The sequence below is a fragment of the Eschrichtius robustus genome, chromosome 2 (assembly GCF_028021215.1).
Source record: "Eschrichtius robustus isolate mEscRob2 chromosome 2, mEscRob2.pri, whole genome shotgun sequence".
Classification (NCBI taxonomy): domain Eukaryota; kingdom Metazoa; phylum Chordata; class Mammalia; order Artiodactyla; family Eschrichtiidae; genus Eschrichtius; species Eschrichtius robustus.
This window is the reverse complement of record NC_090825.1, coordinates 168,461,751-168,485,880: the sequence shown is the minus strand read 5'-3', so window position 1 is coordinate 168,485,880 and position 24,130 is coordinate 168,461,751. Positions and strand designations below refer to the sequence as shown.

The 24,130-nt window shown below is 41.3% G+C and overlaps 1 protein-coding gene and 1 pseudogene across 1 annotated transcript; one reads left to right on the top strand and one right to left on the bottom strand.

Moving 5' to 3' along the window:
- Positions 1-5,273: 5,273 nt before the first annotated feature.
- On the bottom strand, positions 5,274-6,221 carry LOC137758773 (olfactory receptor 10H1-like). The gene has a single exon (XM_068534775.1). It carries the CDS (start codon positions 6,219-6,221, stop codon positions 5,274-5,276), a length of 948 nt encoding a protein of 315 aa, XP_068390876.1.
- A 16,671-nt stretch (positions 6,222-22,892) lies between these two features.
- Positions 22,893-23,831, top strand: LOC137758772 (olfactory receptor 10H3-like; annotated as a pseudogene).
- The last annotated feature ends 299 nt before the right edge of the window (positions 23,832-24,130 follow it).

The following is a 24,130-nucleotide window of genomic DNA, read 5'->3' as shown; positions in this document are numbered from 1 at the left end:
AGGTTTAATGAGAAGGTAGCCACCTCTTAGGATAGTTCTGAGAATTAAATAATATCGATGTAGGGCAATTGACAGTGACTGGCAACCAATAAGCACTTAATAAATGCCAGATTTTTAAGATTTATTTAATAATTAATTGTCTTCTGTGTGTTAAATCCTGTGCTAGTTTTGGGAGTACAGAGATGGGTCTGTTGCTAGCCTCTCTCTTTGAAGAGTTTACATAGTGCTTGGTGGAAAGACACACAGACAAATGTCAGGGCTCTCACCAAGATATGGACCAGGTGCTAAGGGCCACAAAAAGGGGTGTGACTCTGCAGCTTGGGATGCATCAGCCAAGTCTTCCCTCATTTCTGTCCTCAAGTGGCTCTCAGAGCCTCCAGAGGACACTTGGAAGTTTCTGTAGACATTTTTGATTATTACAACTGAAAGAGGAGGAGATGTGTTACAATATCTAGTGGGTAAAGGTAATGGTTGCTGCTCAACATCCTGCAATGCACAGAACAGACCCCACTGCAAAGAATGAGCCAACCTCAACAGTGCCAACAGAGCCAAGTGTCAACAGTTCCAAGGATGATAAACCCTGCTTACTTACTTAACAAACATTTATTGATTATCTACTGTGTGCCAGGCATGTTTTCAGATGCCACTGGGGATTCAACATGGAACTGATTAGATGTGACACTGATCTCAGTGCTTGCAGCTGAGAGAGGAAGATGTGGCTATTAAACAAATAATCACACTAATTAATATATATGATACATTGTGATAAAAGCTATGAGGAAAGAAAGAAGTTGCTATGAATGCTTATAATAGGAGTGGTGACTCAGTCTGGGGAAATCAGGGAAGGCTTTCCTGAGGAGGTGACATTTAAAGTCACACCTATGGATGTGTAGGTTATGCCAGCGGAAGGGTATTCCAGGTAGAAGCAGCAGCATGGGCAAAGCCTGTAAGGTCTGAGTGTGCTTGGTTTATTGCAGGAATAACCAGGACGTTAGAGAGGCTGAAGACCTGGGGAAGGCTGGGGTGTAATGTTGAAGATGAAGCATGGACCTGACCACAGGAGAATTTGTACTGTGTCCCAAGGGTATAAACAGACAGGTGATTTTTCAAGTTTTCCCTTTAGAAAGATCCTTCTGGCTGCCGGGCAGAGACAGCTTGTGGGGGTTGAGGGTGGAGGAGAAGAAAAACATCCTTGAGGAGGGGACTGGACTTTCATCCACAAGCACGGCTGTCAGGGTCAACACTGGGGAAGAGCAGAACAAGAGAAGAGAAGGCAACAGGTTGCATCACTCAGGACGGTCTTTGCCTTGAGCAGTTAGCATGGAAGCCCACGGTGGCTCCATTAGCACCAGGAGGGGGGACCCCTAAAGTCTGGAGATCTCTCCATCAGCAGCCTTTCTCTGTGCTCCAGGCCCTTTAATCACCTCTCTGGGCTCTGGCCCCACCTTGAGGATACCAAAGCATGTGGCATAGCGGGTACCATTAGTAAGGAATGGCAAACAGCTAGGAATGCAGGCGGTGGAAGAACAGAAGAAAGTGGAAACTGAATAATAGAGGGGAGGTGAGGACAGGCCCTGGGGGGGCGGGGTGGTCCTAGCCAACACTAGTGGGCAGAGGGGCAGGGCTCTCTTCACTCCTGTGATGGGAGGGTCATCAACCAAAGATGCTGGTTGTGTTTACACTGACGTTTTGGCATTTATCTCTATTTTCCATCACCAGATAAGTGAATGATGGCTTCAAATTTATGAACTGTTGCAGGGAAAATAAAGGCAAAATATTTTCGGGGGTTGGGGGAGATAGGGATGTCTAGCAGTATCAAGACTAGGGTCAGGCAAGTGAGACACTCACATTGACAACTAAATTTAGGGGGTCACCACAAAATTCAGTAATTAAGATAAATCATATTTTATGCAATATTTTACAAAATCAAAATTAATGCAAAAAATTCACGATGAACAATATATCAACATTTTAAATAAAGACAGGAAGCAGCACTGCAGTTTCACGACCCTGCCTCATTCTTCTAGCACTGACCCAGCCCTTGGGTCTAGAATATGCCACTTAGAGAAACAACATACATTCACTAAGTTCAACTTCTTTGGTCATTTTAAATTTACAATACAACTAACAGTAAATAAAGTAAAGGAGTAAAAATATGGTTTATTTAAATTTCAGAAAGTGTTGTCATTGGTCAATCAAAGTAGAGTAAGTTGATTTTTTTCTATTATGACCACTGGGAACCACACTGGCACTTCTTGGATATAATTCAGAAGTCACCTTTGCTGTCAGCTCCTTCATATTCACATAGTCTGACTCTTACATATTTCCCGGGACAATCGGTATATTCGAAACTTCTCCAGATCTGTGATTTGCCAAAGAGCTACACCTCAAGTCTTGTACTGGCCACTTAAACATTCCTTGCACGTGACAGCTTCAAGAGGGGCAGTCCTTATATCTGGTATTCCTTCACCATGTATAGGGGAAGCAAAGGATGTCCCCAAATATTGCTAATTAACTATCTTAAGTCTTCTCAATATAACCCAGGAACTTGGCTTTAAAAGGATTCAGTTCTTTTTGTTTATTTTAGCTCAAGCAACTTCATGTTTAAACATGACACTCTTTTCCATATTAATACCACCGCTAAGGAAAACCAAACACAGAATGCCTATAGCCTGTTTTTGTCAAGGTTAGGTTATGTCTCCCCAGTCCTCTCACATTGGGTGTTTCTTCCTAACCCCCTGAGGTCAGCATATTTTCAAGGTCTGGTCTTATTTCATTTGGTGCCTGCTAAAACCGGTCTTTTCTTTCCAATCCAGGTTTTCATCCCTTCCTGGAACAGCTGGCCTCCCCTCCTCATAACCCCTGAGAAGTGTATGCTTCTGAGCCCCAGCTCCAGCTGAAGCTTTTTTCCACTTCAGGAGAAAAATTTAGCTAGCAGACTTAATCTCTTTACATCTCAATTTCCTCATCTTGAAAATGGAACTAATAATCTGACCTCCCTCGTGGAGTAAAAGAACTGATGTGTGTAAAGAATTTAAGACCTTACCTGTCTTTATCCATCAGGGAAATGCTAATCAAAACCACAATTAGATACCTCTAGAATGACTACAATCAGAAAGTTAGATAACAACAAATGCTGGTGAGGATGTGGAGAAATTGGAACCCTCATACGCTGCTGCTGGGGATGAAAAATGGTTCAACCTCTTTAGAAAGGAGTCTAGCAGTTCCTCAAATAACTAAACATAGAGTTACCATATGACCCATCCATTTCACTGAAAGGTATATACCTCCCAAAATGAAAACATAGGTCCACGCAAAAATGTGTACATGAATGTTTATAGCAGAAACACTCATGGTGGCCAAATTGTGGAAACAACCAAAAAATGTATCAACAGATGGATGGATAAACAAAAATGTCATATATCCAAACAATGCAACTTTATTCAGCTATAAAAAAGGAATGAAATTAGTGATGCATGCTGTGACATGGATAAACCTTGAAAACATGCTACATGAAAGAAGCCAGACACAAAATGATAAATATCGTGTGATTCCATGTATATGAAATGTCCAGATAAGTCAAATCTATAGAGACAGTAGATTCGTGGTTGCTTAGGACTGGAAGGAAAGGAAGAAAGAGAGGTGATAGCTAAAAGGTACAGCTTTCTTTTGGAGGAGAGGAAAATGTTCTAAATTCGCTGTGGTAATGATTACACATATCTTCATACGGGTATGTTATATGGTATGTAAAGTACATTTCAATACAGGTATTTTTTTAAAGACCGTAATAGCTGATGATAAATGCTCAACAAATGGGAAGCTGTTATCTTCATAACTATTAAAAAGAAAGGAAGAAAGGGAGGAAGGAAGGAGGGAGAGAGAGAGAGAGAGAAAGGGTGAGACAGAAAAGCTACTTCTGCCTCCAACTCAAATATGTGGCTTCATATTTGAACCAAGGATTCTTTAGAGCAGTGGTTCCCAAAGTGTTATCCTCAGACCAGCTGCAGCATCACCTGGGAGCTTGTTAGAAATGAAGATTCTAGAGTCTCCCCTGCCCAACCACACAGACCTACTGAATTAGACACTCTGAGGTGGGACCCAGCAGCCTGATTCTGATGTGCCCTCAAGTTGGAGACCCATTACTACAGAAGACTCACTCAGCCGACCCCATTCTACATCCATGAACCTACCTGGCTTCTTGATTTGGGGCAAGTACCAAACCTCACTGTGTCCATTGCCTCATTTGAAAATGTAGCGTAACCCAAAGCAGCTACCTGATTCTGCCTGAGCACTTCCCTTGAAGCAGGACCAGCCTGTGGATGCATCCCCCCAATCTATCTGACTCCACAACCCATGAAAGGGAAATGGATTTTTATTGAGGATTTCAAGGGCGTCCAGAAAGGGGATTTACATCAGTTACTTTATGGCAACCTTATTAACCTTATAAAATGTCCATTTATGTCCCTGCTCTTTCCCTGTATTTCGTCACCAGCCACTGGGTCCATCATCCCCTCCTAGGTCCCCATCAACTGCTAGCAATCTGGTTTTTCTACCTGTTCCTCCCCTATTCCTCAAACCAGCCACCACTTCATCTTCCCTCTCCCATGTCTTCCCCCATCTCTTTCCATATTGTTTATCTTAGAAGGAGAAGTTCAGATCCCCTCTCTCTTCTGTCTATAATTTGTATCCTTAGACCTATCATTCACTCAGCCAAAAAAAGCAACTCATAGGAGAAGACACCCTACCTCCAAAAATGTGAAGACTTGAAATGAAAAATAACAACAGTCAACAATGCTTTCCTTCCCTCAATATGATACATGAGAGAGATGAGGTCCCCAAAGCATAGAGTGCAGTTCTTGATACACAGCAGGCACGAGATCACTGTCGCTGTTTATGTCATCATTGTTTTAGGTAGAGCAAGCATCCCTCCTTCACACAGTGAAGATAAGTTATGCACGCAGGTTCCCCAACACAGGACATGGGCGTCCCCTCTTTCGTGCTGCTCTCAGGCACAGTAAACAGGAGGAAGTTGACTCACAAGGTCAATATTGGGGAGATTGTGACTCCAGTGAATGCAGGAGGAATGAGGTCAACCAGACTGGGGGAAAGGAGAGAAAGCAGACATCTAACATTTATAGAGAAGTTTCTGGGTGGGGGCGAGTGGAAATTCACAAACAGTAATCATCACCAGTGCAGCACGATTATTCCCATTTTACAGAGGATAGACTGAAGTGCCTCTACGTGCCACATCTCCTGTTACAAAACCTGCCATTTCAGGAGCTATGGAGAAAGAATTTGTTGAGGAAGGTCTTTTTCATGGCATTCTTCAGCTCCTTGTTCCTGAGGCTGAAGATGATGGGGCTGAGGAAGGGAGTGAGGACTGTGTAGGTGGTGCCCATCAGGGTGTCTCCTTCCAGAGACTGGGGACCCTTGGGCTTGAGGTAGATGACAGAGGCAAAGCCATAGTGCACGACCACCACGGTGAGGTGGGACGCACACGTGGAGAAGGCCTTGTGCCGGCCCTCGGCTGAGGGGATCCTCAAGATGGCGGCCACGATGGAGGCATAAGAGAGGAGGATGAGGAGACAGCAGCCCAGCAGGGCAGTGACACACACCAGGCCCACACCCATGACCATGGTGGAGACGTTGTCCCCACAGGCTAACGTCGCTAGAGGTGGCATGTGGCAGAAGAAATGGTGGATCACATTGGGTCCACAAAAGGTGAGGTAGAAAATGGCTGATGTCACCACTAGCCCCATGACTGAGCCTCCAGCCCAGGACCAGGCCACCAGGCAGGCACAGCCATGGGCACTCATGAGCACGTTGTAGCGCAGGGGGTGGCAGATGGCCACGTAGCGGTCATAGCCCATGACGGTGAGCAGGAAGGAGTGGGTGAAGCCAAACGTGAAGGAGAAGAACATCTGGCTGGCACAGGCCATGAGGGCGATGGTGTGGTGGGTGGAGAGCAGGTCGGCCAGCATGCGCGGGATGATGGCAAAGGTGTAGAGGATCTCGGAGATGGAGAGGGCACACAGGAAGAGGTACATGGGCATGTGGAGGCTGCGCTCGCTCCAGATGGTGACCATGATGAGGAGGTTCCCCAGCAACGTGAACAGGTACATCAGCAGGTACAGCAGGAAGAACATCAGCTGAAGGTGGGGGAAGGTGGAGAAGCCGATGAGGATGAATTCAGTCACTGCTGAGAGGTTGGCTCCCTGCATGGAGACTGTGCCTGCAGTGAGGTGTGACATGGAGAGGTCAGCTACTGGATGGAAGGAAGTCATCAGCTTCCATCATTCCTGGCCCTGCTGCCAAAGGGCTGCTTCTGATAAATGACAGGTGGCATTGTTTGAGTTCCTACTCTGTGCCTCCTATGGTTTAATCTTGTCATCAGTGCAGTGGGGAAGGTGCTGATTTGATCACCCCATTTTGAGTGTCTTGAGAACACTCACTGAGAATATTGGGGTGCTAAATGCTAAGCAACTTGTTCAAGGTGAGCTGTCAAAATGGCAGAGTTAAGACTTGAACACATGGCTGACTTTCTCCAAAGGCTATACACCTCTCTCCCTCTGGTTACCTCCAAAACTATAAATGTTCCTTCACCAGAGCTTCCAGCCAATGCCCTCCTGCTCCGTTCTGCTAAACCTTGTTCTTCCCATAGCTTCAGATACCACAAGGCCTACCTACCCATGGCTACAACACTTTGGACCAGTGTGCATCTCTAACTTAAGATGAAGCGATCAGATTCTTCCTCTGGAGTTATCCATGCAATGAATCAGAAGCAAGAGACTGTGTAGAAATAATGTTCTAGTTGTTTTCCAGATCCCAGGAGGTGCATCTGTACCTTCTGAGGCAATGCAACATAGCCATCTGACAAAGGGATGAGGGAGTCAGCCAACCTGTGTTCGAACCCCTGCTCTGCCTGCTGTGTAAACCTGAGCAAGTGTTTTAACTTCTTTGTACATCCATTTCCCCCTACTTAACTCAAAGTGTTGTTGTGAGAATTAAATGAGTTATTCTTGGACTTGATCTGGAAAACAGTAGGTGCTACCTATGATAATTAACTCAATACACTCAATGAGCAAATGTGTATGATCTGTGCTCAGTAAATAACAATTCAGTGTCTCTTTATGAATAACAATTTTAAATCCTTTTTAAAAATAAATTTATTTATTTTATTTATATTTATTTTGGGCTGCATTGGGTCTTCGTTGTTGCACGCAGGCTTTCTCTAGTTGCGGCGAGTGGGAGCTCCTCTTCATTGCGCACGCGGGCTTCTCATTGTGTGCCTTCTCTTGTTGCAGAGCACGGGCTCTAGGCACACGGGCTTCAGTAGTTGTGGCTCGCAGGCTCTAGAGCGCAGGCTCAGTAGTTGTGGCGCACGGGCTTAGTTGCATCCGTGGCATGTGGGATCTTCCTGGACCAGGGCTCGAACCCATGTCCCCTGCATTGGCAAGCAGATTCTTAACCACTGCGCCACCAGGGAAGCCCCAAATCTTTTTTTTTTTTTTTTTTTTTAATTAGGCTATGTCAAGTTAAAAGGCAGCTAACCACTAATCTTTTTTCTGTCTCTATGGATTTGCCTGCTCTGGACAAGTCGTCTAAATGTAATCATATACTCTGTGGACTTTGGGGTCTGGCTTCTTTTACTCAGCATAATGTTTTTGAGGTTCATCCATGTTGTAGCATTGTCATAACTTCATACCTTTTTATGGCTGAGCAATATTCCATTGTATCGACAGACCACATTTTGTTGATCTATTCACCCACTGATGGACATTTGGTTCTTTTCCACTTTTTCACTATAGTGAATAGTGCTGCTATGAATATTTATATAAGAGTTTAAGGCATATCAATGGTTGCTGGGGGCTAGGGGAAGGGGATAAATGGGAGTGACTTCTAATGGATATGGGGTTTCCTTTGGGGGTGCTGAGAAGATTCTGGAACTAGATAGATGGTGCTTGTACAACATCGTGAATGCATTTAATGCCACTGAATTGTATGCTATAAAATGGTTAAAATGGTAAATTTTATGTTATATGTATTTTAGCAGAATAAAAAAATAAGAATAAAGTAGTAAATGCCTTCTTAAGCGGGCTCATGTCCTTGATCAAGCTCTGACAAGTTGAGAACAAAACAAAGTGGGGGAACCAGACACCTTGGTGACCGAAGGTTGCTTTCCCCAAACATCACGGGTTTCCAGAGTTTCTTGGCCTCCCTCCCTTGGAGTCACTTGTTTCTTTCCCTCACTTCTGGGTCAGCACCTGCCATAGGTCCCCAGGTAGCCCCCGTGGCCTCACTCATTCCTGATACCCTGAGATCCTAGAGGGGGTGAGTCAAAGTCAATGACTTGGAAACAAGAGCCCCCAAGAAAAGGCTGAATGGGTGAGACTGGGATCATGTGGGCTGTGGTCTCAACTTCCTGTAGCTCTCCAACATCTAGTGCAAGTTTTCTCAATATTTGGTTCTGGATCATCCTTTGCTACGGATGCCCTGTAAGGTGTTTAACAGCATCCCTGGCGTCTACCAGCTGGATGCCAGTAGCTCCTGCTCAGTAGTGACAACCAAAAGTGTATCAAGACATTCTGACAGGTGTGAGGTGATACCTCATTGTAGTTTTGATTAGCATTTCTCTAATGATTAGTGATGTTGAGCATCCTTTCATGTGTTTGTTGGCAATCTGCATATCTTCTTCGGACAAATGTCTATTTAGGTCTTCTGCCCATTTTTGGATTGGGTTGTTTGTTTTCTTTGATATTGAGCTGCATGAGCTGATTGTATATTTTGGAGATTAATCCTTTGTCAGTTGCTTCGTTTGCAAATATTTTCTCCCATTCTGAGGGTTGTCTTCTCGTCTTGTTTACGGTTTCCTTTGTTGTGCAAAAGCTTTTAAGTTTCATTAGGTCCCATTTATTTATTTATTTATTATTATTTTTTTAAAAAGACTAAGGTTTTTATTTATTTATATTTATTTATTTAATTTTAATTTATTTATTTATTTATGGCTGTGTTGGGTCTTCGTTTCTGTGCGAGGGCTTTCTCTAGTTGTGGCAAGCGGGGGCCACTCTTCATCGCGGTGCGCGGGCCTCTCACTGTTGCGGCCCCTCCCGTTGCGGAGCACAGGCTCCAGAAGCGCAGGCTCAGTAATTGTGGCTCACGGGCCTAGTTGCTCCGCAGCATGTGGGATCTTCCCAGACCAGGGCTCGAACCCGTGTCCCCTGCGTTGGCAGGTAGATTCTCAACCACTGCGCCACCAGGGAAGCCCCCATTTATTTATTTTTGTTTTTATTTCCATTTCTCTAGGAGGTGGGTCAAAAAGGATCTTGCTGTGATTTATGTCATGCAGTGTTCTGACTATGTTTTCTTCTAAGAGTTTTATAGTGTCATTGCCGGTGTCCCCATGGGGGGCAAAGTCGCCTCCAGTTGAGAACCAATGATCTAAAGAGTACAGTTGTAATTCCTTAACTGCTCTTTCTCCCTGGATCTCAGTTCTTCCCCATCTTCAACTGGCAAACACCTGTTCATCTTTAAGTCTAAGCTTAAATGCCACCTTCTCTGTGCAGCTTTCCTGGACATCTCTTCCCAAAACAGATTTAGTCACTCATTCCTGTGTGCTTCCAAAACAGTACTCCTGAGTAAGCTTAAAACTTCTTGAGTTTAACTCTTTCATGACCTTCATTACAATGTATCATGTTGGAGACACAACTGTCTTTGGCACTGGATTTCAGTTCTTGATGAGAGTAGCTACTCTTTATTGGACGTTGGCACCTGTGCTCGTATGTTTCTTATGAAATCTTTAATCCAATATTGTGAGGCACCTGCTATGATCCCTGTTTTACAGAAGTGGCAGCTGCCTCCCACAGAGGACACATCACTTGCCCAAGGGACCATGGCTCCTGAGTGGGGGAGCCAGGATCTAAACCTACATCAGAATAACCCCAAAGCCTATCTTTTCCTAAACTCTCTGTTATACTCATCACTTACTGGTGGCTGTTAATGAATGTCAGGGCTACTTCCATATATATCCATATATCCCCATATCCCCTTCCAGGACCAGGAACGTGTTAGCTTCACCATACCAGACCATTCCCATACTCCTTCCCTATATTAATAAAGATCACAAAAACCACAGCCACGAAGAAAGAAAGAGGTACTATAAGAAAACAAGAGCTCACCATGTCCTGGGAAGGTGGTCCAGGGCTGCATATACATCTTCTGGGATGATGGGGACACAGAAAACAGCTAAGATTGGTGTCTGTTCATTCTGGAAAAAGGCAAAACTGTGGAGACAGGAAAAAGATTGATGGTTGTCAAGGGTTCAAGGAGAGAGCAGAAAGGATGATTAGGTGGAACTTGGGTTTTTTTTTTTAAGGTGGTGAAACTCTTCTGTATGACACTATAATGGTGGATACATGACATGGTGCATTTGTCAAAACTCATAGGATGTACAGCACCAAGAGTGAACCCTATTGTAAACTGTGGGCTTTGGTTAATACCAGTGTGTCAATATTGGTTTAACAGCTGTAACGCAGTTATCTCACTAACGCAGGATGTTAATAATAAGGGAATCTCTGTGCTGGGAGAGAGATGGTACATGGTAATTTTCTGCACTATCTGCTCAATTTTCTGTAAACCTAAAATTACTCTAAAAAAATCTACTAATTTTTTTAAAAAAGAAAAACAAACAGTCATAGAACCATGGTGGGCATGGGAGTAGGACAACAGAGAGGTAGACTGAAGTGTCCTAGCATTGATCCACTAGGAGGACACGTAGTGGGTCCCTCTGTAAGTAAACTGAACAACCACAGAGAGAGTGTAATCTGGCAATCTTGCACTTAGAGGAGCCCACAGTAGGGCCAGCTCCCCACCCAGGAACTCAGGGACCTAGCCTGTCCATGGACAAATCCTGTCCTCCTATACCCCTGCAGCAGTTTTCCAACTTCAGCATCAGGGATTTTAGGGGCCGATAATTTGGGGGGGCTGGGGCTGTCCTGTGCATTATAAGATGCTGGGCAGCATTCCTGTCACCCACGAGATGTCAGCAGCATCTCCCAATTGTGACCATCAAAAGGATACTCACACATTGTCAAATGACCCCTGGGAAGCAGAACTGTCCCTGGTTGAGAACCACAGACCAGGTCTGTGTCATCTCCATCTTGCCTTACCTGTCTGCCCCCATCCTGGCTCTCTCTTTTCACTGAAGCTGTTTAGGTTCCCCTCTCCGCATCCTCCCTCCCATCTCAGCCACCTCCTGCCTCCCTTTTTTCTCCTATTTTCATCTTTGACTCCTTACCATCACTGCATCTGTCCACCCTGGTGCTTCCCTGATACGTTATACCCTCAGAGTCGGGTGGTGATTGGAGCCTTCAGTCCTAAATCCTCTTGACTATCTCTTTTCTGTGCTTCCCCACAATCCTTTTACCATTGGTTTTTGGCCAGGACAGAGAGGAGAGAGAGGTTAAAATTCAGGCAGGTGTTCTGGGTAACTTGGTGTGGCAGCTCTTTTCTCTCTGCACCTTAGTTTTCTTACCTGTCCTGCAAAGCAATCATCACATTAGCTTGAAGCTAGAAAGTGGAGCCCTGTCTACTGCTGCCACCCCATTCACACAAATTGCACAAGGAGTCGTATAAACAGGGTGGCTTCTCTGAGTCTGTGGCAGATACTGGTTCCCTGGGTCTCTCCTGCTCAAGTGGGAGGGAAGGAGGTTGATTCACCTAGGGCTCCAGGTTCTGCATTTGCTTCTGCCTCACTCCAGCAAGAGGCCCTGGTTTGGTGTTTCCCTTGAAGTGAGGGCTGCAAGGCAAGGGACATTCCACCCTGAGCATGCCAGCGCAGTAGGGGGATTTACTTGAGTCTGTCCTCCATTTTTTATACTGCCTCTGCTCCCTGCCTGTTGCCTTCTCTCACTGTGGTACCACTGCCTCTGCCTCTGCTACAGGTATGCTGGGACCCCGGGGAACACTGCGAGGCATCGGGCAACCCCAGGGAGACTCTGTCCTCACTTTCCTTCCCTCCCTACCTTCCAGGAGTGAGTTGATTACATGAGCTTCTCAGGGGCTTCAACAGAGTCTAACACTGCAATTTGGGATTTGGGGCTCTGGCTCCTAACTTTGGCAGGAAGGCAGCCCTTCTATTGCCTGCTGGGGCTGAAAAACTACCCAATGTGCCTCTCCACCTTCATTCTTCCCTTTCCAGGTTATTTGCCCAATTAAATGTCTTTTTTTTTTAATTTAAATTATCACATAAATATTTGTTCCTTCTTATTAAATAATCGAAATGCTACAAATCGGGCTAAAAGTCATGCAATGGCCAGCCATGCTATTACCATGATGAATTTGATGGACATCCTTCTAGACCTTTGTATGCATGGGGCATGTGAACAAACACAATCCCATAAAATAAGAGTAGTATTGTGAAGTTTTGTTGTGCTTTTGGGGGTTTTGTTTTATTTTGGGGGTGAAATTCGCATAACATAAAATTAACCATTTTATAGTGAACAATTCAGTGGCATTTAGCACATTAACAATGTTGTTAAACCATCATGTTTATCTAGTTCTAGGACATTTTTATCACCCCCAAAATGGGAGATCCCATCCCATTAGCAGTCCTCCGCTGTCTGCTCACTAGCCCCAGATTAGCGGAAACCACTAATCTCCTTTTTTACCCTAAGGATTTGCCTCTCCTGGACTTCTCATAGAAATGGAATCATACAGTATGTAGCCTATGGGGTCTGGCTTTTACACTCAGCATATTTTTGAGATTCATCCATCATGTAGCATGCGTCAGTGCTTCATTCCTTTTCATAGCTGAGTAATATTCCGTTGTATGGCTTGACCATATTTTGTTTATTCATTCACCCATTGATGGGCATTTAGGTTGTTTCTAACTTTTGGCTGTGTGGATAGTGCTGCTATGGATATTTGTGTACAAAGGTTTAATTGAATTCTTTTTGTTTCTTTGGGGTATATTCCAAGGAGTGAAATTGCTGGGTCATATAGTAATTCTGTATTTAATTTTTTGGTGAACCACCGGACTGTTCTTCATACTATGTGTTTTAACACAGGTCTGATTGTCCTGTAGGTAACTTTCTGTAACTTGGGGCTTTTTTACACATCATTTTGGAGTGATATTCATGTTAGTTTATATAGTCCAAGGTTTCTCAGCCTTGGCAGTGTTGACATTTGGGGCTGGATCATTCTTCGTGGTGGGGGTTATCTGAGCATTGCTGGACGTTTAACAGCATCCTTGGTCTCTGCCCACTAGATGCCAGTAGCCTCCCCATCCCAGCTGTGGCAAAAATGTCTTCAGACATTGCCAAATGTCCCCTCTTTGGCAACATCTCCTCTAGGTGAGAACCACTGCTACAGAAACACCTCATTTTTATAAAACCAGTTTAATAAATCAATTTTATAAATATATTCAGTATACATTTCACTTCCAGTTTTTTTCCATTGTTAGGAATACATATCCTTGTATGCCTTCTACTACAAACAGGCACTATCTGATTCAAATACAAACGAGTAGTGAGATGATCATGTTGTAAAAAATATAATTCTTAAATTTAAGAAAAATTGCCAAGTTAAACTCCCAAGTGGCTGTGCTAATTTACACTCTGAGCACTTGTGTGTCAGAAGATCTGCTTCCCCACACCCTCACTAATGCTTGACAGTATGAAACTTAATTTTGCTGACGTGGTTGTCAAGTGGCCAAGCGGTTTCCCACTGTCACTCTAAACTGCATTTCCCTAAATACTAATGGGGTTGAAAAATCTCCATTGTTTTTTTTTCTATTTTTTATTTAAAAATTTTTTAAAGTTTATATTGGAGTACATTTGATTTACAATGTTGTGTAAGTTCCAGGTGCATAGCAAAGTGATTTAGTTATACATATACATATATCTATTCTTTTCCAGATTCTTTCCCCATATAGGTTATTATAGAGAATTGGGTAGAGATCCCTGTGCTATACAGTAAGTCACTGTTGATTATTTTATATATAGTAGTGTGTATATGTTAACCCCAAACTCCTAATTTATTCCTGCCCCCTCCTTTCCCCTTTGGTAGCCATAAATTTGTTCTCTAAGTCTGTGAGTCTGTTTCTATTTATAAATAATTTCATTTGTATCATTTTTTTTTAGATTCCACATATAAGTGATATCATATGATATTTGTCTTTCTCTGTCTAACTTTCTTCACTCAGTATGACAATCTCCAGTTACATCCATGTTGCTGAAAATATCATTATATCATTCTTTTTTTATGACTGAGTAGTATTCCATTGTATATATGCACCACATTTTCTTTATCCATTCACCTGTCATTGGACATGTAGGTTTTTTCCATGTCTTGGCTATTGTGAATAGTGCTGCAGTGAACACTGGGGTGCATGTATCTTTTCGAATTATGGTTTTCTCTGGATATATCCCTAGGAGTGGGATTGCAGGACCATATAGTAGCTCTAGTTTTAGTTTTTTAAGGAACTTCCATACTGTTCTCCATACTGGCTATATCAATTTACATTTCAACCAACAGCGTAGGAGTGTTCCCTTTTCCCCACACCTTCTCCAGCATTTATTGTTTGTAGGATTTTTAAAAACATCTTTATTGAAGTATAATTTCTTTATATTGTTGTGTTAGTTGCTGCTGTATAACAAATTGAATCACCCATACGTATACATATATCCCCATATCCCCTACCTCTTGTGTCTCCCTCCCACCCTCCCTATCCCACCCTTCTAGGTGGTCACAAAACACCAAGCTGATCTCCCTGTGCTATGTGGCTGCTTCCCACTAGCTATCTATTTTATGTTTGGTAGTGTATATATGTCCATGCCACTCTCTCACTTTGTCTCAGCTTACCCTTCCCCCTCCCCGTGTCCTCAAGTCCATTCTCTACATCTGTGTCTTTATTTCTGTCCTGTCCCTAGGTTCTTCAGAATGCCCCCCTATTTTTTTAGACTCCATATATATGTGCTAGCATACAGTATTTGTTTTTCTCTTTCTGACTTACTTCACTCTGTATGACAGACTCTAGGTCCATCCACCTCATTACAAAGAACTCAATTTTATTTCATTTTATGGCTGTGTAATATTCCATTCTATATATGTTCCATATCTTCTTTATCCATTCATCTGTCAATAGACACTTAGGTTGCTTCCATGTCCTGCCTATTGTAAGTAGTGTGCAATGAACATTGTGGTACATGACTCTTTTTGAATTATGGTTTTCTCAGGGTATATGCCCAGTAGTGGGATTGCTGGATCATATGGTAGTTCTATTTTTAGTCTCTTAAGGAACCTCCATACTGTTTTCCATAGTGGCTGTATCAATTTATATTGTTTGTAGACTGTTTGATGATGGCCATTCTGACTGGTGTGAGGTGATACATTATTATAGTTTTGATTAGCATATCTCTAATAATTAGTGATATTGAGCATCTTTTCATGTGCTTTTTGGCCATCTGTATGTCTTATTTGGAGAAATGTCTATTTAGATCTTCTAGATCTTCTGCCCATTTTTTCATGGGGTTGTTTGTTTTTTTACTATTGAGCTGCATGAGCTGTTTGTATATTTTGGAGATGAATCCCTTGTCAGTCACATCATTTGCAAATGTTTTCTCCCATTCTAAGAGTTGTCTTTTTCTTTTGTTTATGGTTTCCTTTGCTGTGCAAAAGATTTTAAGTTTAATCAGTTGCAATTTATTTATTTTTGTTTTTATTTTCATTACTCTAGGAGGTGGATTAAAAAAGATCTTGCTGACCTACTCACGGCAACAATACAGCATGCTGAAGTGTCTCCTCACACTCAGCCAATGCCCTTCTGCTCCCCACCTTTTTGAGGCAGGTTTTCTGTCATTTCATTTAGGGTCCTGGACTGCGTCATTGAGTATGGACCTCTGTACTGGCGCCTGTGTGCACACAGCTGGGACCTAGTGACCTTCTTCCTTATTTGGGTCAGGGTAGCTGAGTCAGGAGCAAGGAATTCCAAAGATGGTGTGAACACAGAAAAGGAAACCATCAACAAGACGAAAAGACAACCCTCAGAATGGGAGAAAATATTTGCAAACAAAGCAACTGACAAAGGATTAATCTCCAAAATATACAAGCAGGTCATGCAGCTCAATATCAAAAACACAAACAACCCAATCCAAAAATGGGCAGAAGACCTAAATAGACACTTCTCCAAAGAAGATATACAGATTTCCAACAAACACATGAAAGGATGCTCAACATCATTAATCATTAGAGAAATGCAAATCAAACCTACAATGAGATATCACCTCACACCAGTCAGAATGGCCATCATCAAAAAATCTACAAACAATAAATGCTGGAGAGGGTGTGGAGAAAATGGAACCCTCTTGCACTGTTGGAGGGAATGTAAATTGATACAGCCACTGTGGAGAAAAGTATGGAGGTTCCTTAAAAAACTAAAAATAGAACTACCGTATGACCCAGCAATCCCACTACCGGGCATATACCCTGAGAAAACTGTAATTCAAAAAGAGTCGTGTACCACAATGTTCATTGAAGTTCTGTTTACAATAGCCAGGACATGGAAGCAACCTAAGTGTCCATTGACAGATGAATGGATAAAGAAGATGTGGCACATATATACAATGGAATATTAATCAGCCATAAAAAGAAACGAAACTGAGTTATTTGTAGTGAGGTGGATGGACCTAGAGTCTGTCATACAGAGTGAAGTAAGTCAGAAAGAGAAAAACAAATACTGTATGCTAACACATAAATATAGAACCTAAAAAAAGGTCACGAAGAACCTAAGGGCAGGACGGGAATAAAGACGCAGACCTACTAGAGAATGGACTTGAGGATATGGGGAGAGGGAAGGGTAAGCTGTGACAAAGTGAGAGAGTGGCATGGACATATATACACTACCAAACGTAAAACAGATAGCTAGTGGGAAGCAACCACATAGCACAGGGAGATCAGCTCAGTGCTTTGTGACCACGTAGAGGGGTGGGATAGGGTAGGTGGGAGGGAGGGCGATGCAAGAAGGAAGAGATATGGGAACATACGTATATGTATAACTGATTCACTTTGTTATAAAGCAGAAACTAACACACCATTGTAAAGCAATTATACTCCAATAAAGATGTTAAAAAAAAAGGAAAAAGAATTCATTTCTGAATAAAGGGTCATGAAAAGTTAAAAAAAAAAAGAGACTATTACAAGAGACAACAAAGGACACTACATAAAGATCAAGGGATCATCCAAGAAGAAGATATAACAATTGTAAATATTTATGCACGCAACGTAGGAGCACCTCAATACATAAGGCAAATACTAACAGCCATAAAAGGGGTAATTGACAGTAACACAATCATAGTAAGGGACTTTAACACCCCACTTTCACCAATGAACAGATCATCCAAAATGAAAATAAATAAGGAAACACAAACTTTAAATGATACATTAAACAAGATGGACTTAATTGATATTTATAGGACATTCCATCCAAAAACAACAGAATACACATTCTTCTCAAGTGCTCATGGAACATTCTCCAGGATAGATCATATCTTGGGTCACAAATCAAGCCTTAATAAATTTAAGAAAATTGAAATCGTATCAAGTATCCTTTCTGACCACAACGCTATGAGACTAGATATCAATTACAGGAAAAACTCTGTAAGAAATACAAACACATGGAGGCTAAACAACACACTACTTAATAACCAAGAGATCACTGAAGAAATCAAAGAGGAAATAAAAAAATACCTGGAAACAAATGACAATGAAAACACGACGACCCACAACCTATGGGATGCAGCAAAAGCAGTTCTAAGAGGGAAGTTTATAGCTATACAAGCCTACCTTAAGAAACAAGAAACATCTCAAATAAGCAAACAAACCATACACCTAAAGCAATTAGAGAAACAAGAACAAAAAAACCCCAAAGTTAGCAGAAAAAAAGAAATCATAACTATCAGATCAGAAATAAATGAAAAAGAAATGAAGGAAACGATAGCAAAGATCAATAAAACTAAAAGCTTGTTCTTTGAGAAGATAAACAAAATTGATAAACCATTAGCCAGACTGATCAAGAAAAAAAAGGGAGAAGACTCAAATCAATAGAATTAGAAATGAAAAAGGAGAAGTAACAACTGACACTGCAGAAATACAATCGATCATGAGAGATTACTACAAGCAACTCTATGCCAATAAAATGGACAACCTGGAAGAAATGGACAAATTCTTACAAATGCATAACCTTCCAAGACTGAACCAGGAAGAAATAGAAAATATAAACAGTCCAATCACAAGCACTGAAATTGAAACTGTGATTAAAAATCTCCCAAAAAACAGAAGCCCAGGACCAGATGGCTTCACAGGCGAATTCTATGAAACATTTAGAGAAGAGCTAACATCTATCCTTCTCAAACTCTTCCAAAATATAGAAGAGGGAGGAAGACTCCCAAACTCATTCTACGAGGCCACCATTACCCTGATACCAAAACCAGACAAAGATGTCACAAAGAAAGAAAACTACAGGCCAATATCACTGATGAACATAGATGCAAAATTCCTCAACAAAATACTAGCGAACAGAATCCAACAGCACATTAAAAGGATCATACTATATGATCAAGTGGGGTTTATCCCAGGAATGCAAGGATTCTTCAATATATGCAAATTAATCAACGTGATACACCATATTAACAAATTGAAGGAGAAAAACCATATGATCAGGTCAATAGATGCAGAGAAAGCTTTTGACAAAATTCAACACCCATTTATGATATGAACCCTCCAGAAAGTAGGCATAGAGGGAACTTCCCTCAACATAGTAAAGGCCATATATGACAAACCCACAGCCAACATCGTCCTCAATGGTGAAAAACTGAAACCATTTCCACTAAGATCAGGAAAAAGACAAGGTTGCCCACTCTCACCAGTATTATTCAACATAGTTTTGCAAGTTTTATCCACAGCAATCAGAGAAGAAAAAGAAATAAAAGGAATCTAAATCGGAAAAGAAGAAGTAAAACTGTCACTGTTTGCAGATGACATGATACTATACATAGAGAATCCTAAAGATGCTATCAGAAAACTACTAGAGCTAATCAATGAATTTGGTAAAGTAGCAGGATACAAAATTAATGCACAGAAATCATTTGCATTCCTATACACTAATGATGAAAAATCTGAAATTGAAATTAGGAAAACACCCCCATTTACCATTGCAACAAAAAGAATAAAATATCTAAGAATAAACCTACCTAAGGAGACAAAAGACCTGTATGCAGAAAATTATAAGACACTGATGAAAGAAATTAAAGATGATACAAATAGATGGAGAGATATACCATGTTCTTGGATTGGAAGAATCAACATCGTGAAAATGACTATACTACTCAAAGCAATCTACAGATTCAATGCAATGCTTATCAAACTACCACTGGCATTTTTCACAGAACTAGAACAAAAAATTGCACGATTTGTATGGAAACACAAAAGACCCCGAATAGCCAAAGCAATCTTGAGAAAGAAAAACGGAGCTGGAGAAATCAGGCTCCCTGACTTCAGACTGTACTACAAAGCTACAATAATCAAGACAGTATGGTACTGGCACATAAACAAAAATGTAGATCAATGGAACAGGATAGAAAGCCCAGAGATAAACCCATGCACATATGGTCACCTTATCTTTGATAAAGGAGGCAAGAATATACAGTGGAGAAAAGGCAGCCTCTTCAATAAGTGGTGCTGGGGAAACTGGACAGCTACATGTAAAAGAATGAAAGTAGAACATTCCCTAACACCATACACAAAAATAAATTCAAAATGGATTAAGACCTCAATATAAGGCCAGACACCATCAAACTCTTAGAGGAAAACATAGGCAGAACACTCTATGACATAAATCACAGCAAGATGCTTGTTGACCCTCCTCCTAGAGAAATGGAAATAAAAACAAAAATAAACAAATGGGACCTAATGAAACTTAAAAACTTTTGCACAGCAACGGAAACCACAAACAAGATGAAAAGACAACCCTCAGAATGGGGGAAAACACTTGTAAATGAAGCAACTGACAAATGATTAATCTCCAAAATTTACAAGCAGCTCATGCAGCTCAATATCAAAAAAACAAACAACCCAATCCAAAAATGGGCAGAAGACCTAAATAGACATTTCTCCAAAGATGATATACAGATTTTCAACAAACACATGAAAGAATGCTCAACACCATGAATCATTAGAGAAATGCAAATCAAAACTACAATGAGATATCATCTCACCCCTGTCTGAATGGCCATCATCAAAAATCTACAAACAATAAATGCTGGAGAGGGTGTAGAGAAAAGGGAACCCTCTTGCACTGTTGGTGGGAATATAAATTGATACATCCACTATGGAGAACAGTATGGAGGTACCTTAAAAAACTAAAAATAGAACTACCATACGACCCAGTAATCCCACTACTGGACATATACCCTGAGAAAACCATAATTCAAAAAGAGTCATGTACCAAAATGTTCATTGTAGCTCTATTTACAATAGCCAGGACATGGAAGCAACCTAAGTGTCCAACGACAGATGAATGGATAAAGAAGATGTGGCACATATATACAATGGAATGTTACTCAGCCATAAAAAGGAACGAAACTGAGTTATTTGTAGTGAGGTGGATGGACCTAGAGACTGTCATACAGAGTGAAGTAAGTCAGAAAGAGAAAAACAAATACCGTATGCTAACACATATATATGGAATCTATCTAAAATAGATAGCTAGTATGAAGCAGCCGCATAGCACAGGGAGATCAGCTCGGTGCTTTGTGACCACCTAGAAGGGTGGGATAGGGAGGGTGAGAGGGAGGGAGATGCAAGAGGGAAGAGATATGGGGACGTGTATATGTATAATTGATTCACTTTGTTATAAAGCAGAAACTGTCACACCATTGTAAAGCAATTATGCTCTAATAAAGGTGTTTTAAAAAAAAAACTCTCTTGAGCTTCCTAACTTACGGAATTTGGAAAGCCAATTCTCCCCTATCAGTTTCCAATTTTAACATATTATAATCTATATAATATATTTACTTTGAAGTGGATGGAGGTTTCTCTACGACTAAGAACAAGGTCAAATTTTGTTAAAGTCCTCTATGTTTTTGAAAACAATGTTTAATCTTTGTTTGGCAAGGAACATAAATATATTCAGGGGCTAATGTCTGTCTGTATTAGTTGCATCATAATTCCCAAATTGCATTTCTGAACTCTTAAAATTCCAACTTCAATTTTTTATCTATCTACCCAACGTTGATTTAGCTATTTGTATTTTATATCTATTTCAGTAAAGTTGTGCTATTTATTACTGATATTCTAGTGTATATTGTTATATAGGTTAATTATATTTATGCAGGTCTCTAAAATGTCCTTCTATCCTTCATAAAATATTCTTCTTTGTCCCCTGGTGTGTGCATGTGTTTGGAATTTTTTATATTATTTTGTATTGAGGTTTTGTTAATTTACAACATTATATTAGTTTCAGCTGTAAGCACAGTAATTCAGTATTTTTACAGATTATACTCCATTCAAAGTTATTATAAGATAATGGCTATAATTTCCTATACTATACAATATATGTTTGTTACTTATCTATTTTACATGAGTAGCTTGTATATGTTAATCCCAGTCCCCTAATTTCCTCCCTCCCCCCTTCCCTCTCCCCTTTGGTAACCACTAGTTTGTTGTCTATTTCTGTTTTGCATATATACTCATTTGTATTGTTTTTTAGATTTCACATATAAGTGATATCATACAGTATTTGTCTTTCTCTATCTGATCTACTTCATTAAGAATAATATTCTCTAGGTCTCTTCATGTTTCTGCAAATGGCAGGTTGCATTATTTTACTGGCTGAATGATAATTCATTGTAAATATATACCACATCTTTATCCATTCTTCTGCTGATGAGCACTTGGGTTACTTCCATATCTTGGCTGTTGTAAATAGTGCTGCTATGATCATTGGGGTGCATGTACTTTTCAAATTAGCGTGTTCATTTTCTCCAGTTATATACCCAGGAGTGGAATTGCTAGATCATATGGTAGTTCTATTTTTAGTTTTTTGAGTACCATCCATACTGTTTTGGCATCCTTTAACATTAACACATTGCTCAGTGAAAGTTCCATTTCACTGTTGCAGAGATATCCTAGGCTTGTATCCATGCACAGACCATTTCTCTAAGTAACCTGGTTCCTTTTATTGGCATATGGTAACAGATATTATAATCATTGTTTCCTTAAATTCCATTTTTTTTTTCTGTTTTCAAGAGTACTGCCTAAGCTTTCCTTTGGTGCATATTTGCCTGGGATACACTTGCCCATCCTTTTATTTTCAAACCTTCTGCTTATTTCCTTTAGAGGAGTAAATACATTAATACAAAATAAGATGGCAGAAATGACTACCAATAAAACAGTATTAAAATAAATATGAATGGGTCACTCAATAAAAGGACAATGGCACTCAGAAAAAAATGTTAGAACCTCAACATCCAAAAATATGTTTTCTAGAACCAGCACACTATTCAAGAGGATATGACCCTGATCATCTGTGCCTGTCTTAAAAATTACAAACCTGGATATTTTATTTCTTTTCATCACCATTAATAAAAACCCAGGAACCAAACTATGTCTTAAGCACTTAATATACAGATCTTACTTTATGTTTATCACAGTGCTGAATGGTAAGGACTATTACGATTTGCTCCATCTTACTGATGAAGATTTGAGACCCAGACAAGCTAAGAAAGTAGTTATACAGTATAGAGGTCTTCAATTGCCATTTAATCTTATGATAGAGCCTATGTTTTAACCACTGTGCCTTCATTCTGTTTCTGATCTCACCAGATTCAGCATCCTTGTCCGGTCAGAACTATAGCACAGTGTCTGAATTCATCCTCATCGGCTTCTCCAACTTCCCTCAGCAGCTCCTGCCTGCCTTCTTCCTGCTGTACCTGCTGATGTACCTGTTCACGCTGATAGGGAACCTGCTCATCATGGTCACCATCTGAAGGGAGCCCAGCCTCCACACACCCATGTACCTCTTCCTGTGTGCCCTCTCCATCTCTGAGATACTGTTCACTGTTGCGGTCACCCCTCGAATTCTGGTTTACATGCTCTTCACCCACCACTCCATCACCTTTGTGGCCTGTGCCAGTCAGATGTTCTTCCCCACGTTTGGCTTCACCCACTCCTTCCTGCTCATGATCATGGGCTTTGACTGCTATGTGGCCATCTGCCACCCCCCGTGCTACAATGTGCTCATGAACACACGTGACTGTGCCTGTCTTGTGTCCTGGTGCTGGGCTGGTGGCTCAGTCATGGGGATGATGGTGACATTGATTGTTTTCCACCTCACCTTCTGTGGGTCTAATATGATTCACCATTTTCTCTGCCACGTGCTTTCTTTCTTGAAATTGGCCTGTGGGAAGGAAACAGCTTCTGTCACCATGGTTGTGATCATGGTTTGTGTGACAGCCCTGCTGGGGTGCTTATTCCTCATCGTCCTCTCCTATGTCTTCATTGTGGCTGCCATATTGAGGATCCCCTCCGCTGAGGGCCGGCACGAGACCTTCTCCACCTGTGTATCCCACCTCACCAGAGTGGTCGTGCACTACGGTTTTACCTCCATCATCTACCTCAAGCCCAAGGGACTCCATTCTATGGACAGTAACACGATGGCCACCACCTCTACAGTCTTCACCCCCTTTCTTAGCCCGATCATTTTCAGCCTCAGGAATAAGGAGCTGAAGAGCACCATAAAAAAAAGCTTCCACAGAACATTCTGTCCCCTAAGCTCCTGATGGCCTGTTTGGTGGTATGGAAGTGTGACAGAGGGTTTGGGTTTAAATAATATCTGTCTCTACAGAACTGTTGTAATGATTCAGGTCTGTAAAACACCCGCACTCCATAGGAGTTTGATGCATACTAGCTATTTGTTTCTCTCCAATATTTCCCCCTCTTGCCTAGGCTCTATCACCATAACCTCTTATTTATACCAAGTGAGATGAACTCCATCCAATTATCTATGCCTAAGAATGTGCTATCTATCTATAGGCAGGTGGGGACCACCACATGGATGTGTCAGGACCCTGATGCACGT